This window comes from Lagopus leucura, unplaced genomic scaffold, assembly GCF_019238085.1.
Source record: "Lagopus leucura isolate 7727_CA_CO unplaced genomic scaffold, USGS_WTPT01 34832-0_obj-0_obj, whole genome shotgun sequence".
NCBI classification, from domain to species: domain Eukaryota; kingdom Metazoa; phylum Chordata; class Aves; order Galliformes; family Phasianidae; genus Lagopus; species Lagopus leucura.
Window position 1 is genome coordinate 1 of NW_024963515.1, and position 4,073 is coordinate 4,073.

Below are 4,073 nucleotides of genomic sequence, written 5' to 3' on the forward strand. Positions count from 1 at the left end.
CCCCCCCTCTGCTCCCTGCCTGTTCCCCCAGCCCGGTCCCACCATGTCGGTCTCCAAGCTGCAGGATGCAGATGAGGTTTTCGGTGAGTTCCCTGGGGGCTGTGGGGTGCAGCACCCCGGTGATGGGGGCTGTCCCCCACACGGCCCCCCTCAGGTCCCCTCGATGCCTTCCTGCCTGCCAGTGGTGATGTGAGGGGGGGTCACCTCGTGGGGACAGCGTGCGTGTGGGCATCGGGATGGAGGGGACACGCATGGGGCATATAGGGCAGCAGGGGTGTGGAGACGTGTGGGGCAGAGGGACACGTTGGGATGGGTGTAAGGATGAACACAGGACAGAGACATGGGGACGCTTATAGGGCAGTGGTGAGAGAAGGACAAACAAGAGGCACAGAGACGCTCTTTTGGGCCACCCGGGTTGTGCTCAGAACCACGGCGACACGGGGATGCAGCAGGGGACGTGGCACAGAGCCACACGTGGGGTTGGGGCACAGCAGGGTGGCACGCAGCCCCTCAGCCATGGGGTGACCCCACACAGAGCACCAGGCCCACGGCTGATGGGGACACCCCACACCGCACGCACCGGGCCTCTCTTTGAACTCTTCTTTCTGTCCCTCCTTCCCCTGTCCCCCCCCCCGCCCCCACCGCGGTTCCCCACCCACCCACATCCCCAACCCCCTCCTTCCCCTTTTGCCCTTCCCACTGGGATCCCGTTTGTCCTCTGATTCCTGCCCTACCTCCAACGCCCTGCTGTCCCTCTGTCCCTTCTGCACCGGGCTGTTCTTTTCCTGACTGCATGTCCATCTGTCCCTCCACTGCTGTCCCATCCCATGTCCTAACCTGACCTTACCCATCCATCCATCCCTATCTCCTATTCCTTATCCAACCATCCATCCTTCCATCCCCATCCATCCATCCATCTGTCCACCCATCTGTCCATCCATCCCCACCCATTCCCATTCATCTGTCCATCCATCCGTCCATCCATTCCCATCCCTCCATCCCCATCCATCCCCATTCATCTGTTCATCCATCTCCACCAATCCTGATCCATCCATCCATCCCCATCCATCCATCCCATCCCCATCCATCTGTCCATCCCCCCATCCATCCCATCCCCATCCATCTGTCCATCCCCCCATCCATCCCCATCCCTCCATCCCCATTTATCCATTCATACCCCATCCCCATCCCTCCATCCATCCCTATCCATCCTCACCAATCCCCGTCCATCCGTCCATCCATCCCCATCCATGCAACTCTGCCCACCCACCCATCCACCCATCCATCCCTACCCGCACACCCCCTCCCCCTGTCCCTCCCCTTGTCCGTCTGTCTGTCCGTCTCTCTCTCTCTGCCCCGGTCTCTCTTTCACCCCCAGATTTTACCGCTGTGGTTCCAGAGACGCCGCGTTTGGACAGCAGTTTGCAGAAGGCTCGAGCACGGCTGTTAGCCAAGAGCCGGCGGCACCGGCCCTCGCGCTCCCGCCTGCGAGACAGCGCCAGCTCCACCGAGGGCGAGGAGGGGCTGGAGGCGGCGGTGAGAGCCGGGGGGCACCGCGCCCAGGGAAGGATGTGGGGAAGGGGATGGTGGGAGGAAAGAGACGCCTCTGGGAGGGGGGAACCGATGGAGGGGGTTGGAAGCCCCCAGGGGGAGACCGACGGGGGGGGGATTGCCCCCTCCTCCCCCTCCACCCTGCCCTGTGCCCCCACCCAGGGAGCCGAGGGCAGCCCCGCAGCCCCCGGCCGTTCGCCCCCCGCCGCTCCGCTGCTCCTGGCCCCCTCGCCCTCCTCCCGCTCGGAGTTCTCCTTCGAGGCGGGGGCGGTGTGCAGGGTGTTGGGGGATCCCACCCCGGCCCCCTCGCCGCCCCTCGGCCGCTATCGGCCCCTCACCAACGCCTCGTCCCAGGAGGGGCTGGCGGGGACACCTTCGCCCAAGTCCTGCCCCAGCTCCGACAGCTCGCCCGGCTTCGCTCGCCGCGATGCGTGGCTCCAGCGGCACAGCGAAGGTGAGCTCCTCCCCCCCCGGCCCCCTGCCCACATCCTGGTGTGGGGGGCGTAGGGTGACACCCCATCCTCATCCCGCAGATGACAGCAGGGACATGAGCCCCCCCGAGCCGGCCAGCCCCACCGTGGGGCTGGATAAGAAGACGAGGAGAAAGTTCCTGGATTTGGGGTGAGAGCCAGAAGTGGGGAGGGTTGAAGGATGGGTGGTGGGGGAGTGGTGGGAATGTGGAGGAGGGGTCTCCATAGAGCTGGGGAGATGGATGGATGGATGGATGGATGGATCGAGGGATGGATGGACGGATGGATGGGGAGGGTTTTTGTAGATGGATGGATGGAGAAGGTCTCTATATATGAATGGATGGACAGACGGATGGATGGATGGGGAAGGTCTATGTGGATGGATGGATGGATGGATGGATGGATGGATGGATGGATGGATGGATGGAGGGATGGGTGGATGGATGGATGGGTGGATGGATGGGTGGACGGGTGGATGGGCGGGTGGATGGATGGATGGATGGATGGATGGATGGATGGATGGATGGGTGGATGGATGGGTGGGTGGATGGGTGGATGGATGGGTGGATGGATGGATGGAGGCTGTGGGGAGCACAGCCCCTGGGAACCCAGCTGTCTACCAAAGCAGCCCCTCCCACACAGGGTCACCCTTCGCCGGGCATCCTCCAGCAAGAGCCGCAAGGAGAAGGGCAGCAACCGCCTGTCCATGGGCAGCAGGTTGAGACCCCTACCCCACACTGGGGGCTGCCAGGCCCTGTGCATCACAGGGGGCAGCTCTGGGACCCTAACACAGCTCTGTTCCCAGGGAGGTGTCAGAAGGTCCCGGCCGCCCCTCGGGGTCGCCCTTCCTGCCCTTCTCCTGGTTCTCAGATGGTGCCCGGGGCTCAGCCTCACCTGGCTCTGCATCACCCACCAGTTCCCCCCGGCACGATGGGCTCAGCCCTGCCAAATCTGCCTCCCAGGTCAGTGCCAGTGGTCTCCAATCTCCATTGGGGTGGGTGGTTGTAGGGACGGGAGCACAGGAGCCTTACAGGGCCAGGATCCAGGACTCAGTGCCCCTATGGCTCAAGCAGTTATAGGGGAAGAGGTCAAAGTCCCTAGGATTTGAGTCTCTATAGGGACAAAGACCCATATGGTCAAAATGGCTATTGGGGAGAAGTTCAAAGCCCTGTAGAGTGAAGGAAGTTACGGGGAAGGTGAGGATCAAATCTCCATAGGGTCGAGATACCTACAGCAAAGGGGGGGAATCAAAGACCTGTAGGATCAAGCTAACTCTAGGGGAAGGGATCAAAGCCCTGTAGAGTCAGGACACCTTTGGGGGGAGGATGGAAGCAGCATAGGATTGGGTAGGGGAGGGAATCAGAGCTCAGTAGGGTAAAGAGAACTGGGATGTCGGAGCCCAGCAGGGAGGATGGCTGCAGGAAGGGGGCTGGGGGGCTGCATGCTGCTCTGGGGTCCAGCCCTTGCTCCTCTCACTGCCCAATAGGACTCAACGCTGAGTGAGGACTCCCCACCGCCCAGCTCCAGCCCTCGTCTGCCCGGCCCTGCTGCCACCAAGTGCTCCTACCCCTACCACACACTGTCACAATCCTCAGACGAGGTGAGTCCCAGAGGCGGCGGAATGAGTTTGATGTCACTGGGTGCCACACGTCCCCTGTTAACACCTGGATCACACACCCAGTTCCTGGATGAGCCCCCCGGCGCGGCCATGGGCTGGACGTGCCACCAGGTCGGGCAGTGGCTGGAGAGCCTCAGCCTGGAGCAGTACGTGGAGGAGTTCTCAGCTCATGGCATCGATGGCCCCCGGCTCCTGCATCTCGATGGGGCCAAGCTCAAGGTAGGGAACTTGAGGGTTCCTACACCTCTGGGGGGTTCCAGGGATGCATGAGGCAAGATCTTCTGGGCGTGCCAACAAGGTGCTCCACGGGGTAGGAGGTCTGCGAGGGTTCTAGGTACCCCAATTGACTCATCAGAAGATAAAAGGCTCTAGGTACCACAACAAGTGACTATGGGATGGGATGTCTGAGTGGGTTCTAGATCCCTTAATGGACT

General features: G+C 62.2%; 1 protein-coding gene across 1 annotated transcript; it reads left to right on the forward strand.

Moving 5' to 3' along the window:
• Positions 1–43: 43 nt before the first annotated feature.
• On the forward strand, positions 44–3,858 carry SAMD14 (sterile alpha motif domain containing 14; the record flags this gene model as incomplete). The annotated part of the gene is made up of 8 exons (XM_042891387.1): positions 44–83; positions 1,379–1,536; positions 1,714–2,005; positions 2,085–2,172; positions 2,664–2,738; positions 2,827–2,983; positions 3,508–3,621; positions 3,703–3,858. Coding segments are annotated over exons 1-8 (1,080 nt in total), but the record flags the coding sequence as incomplete, so codon positions are not given.
• Positions 3,859–4,073: the final 215 nt, after the last annotated feature.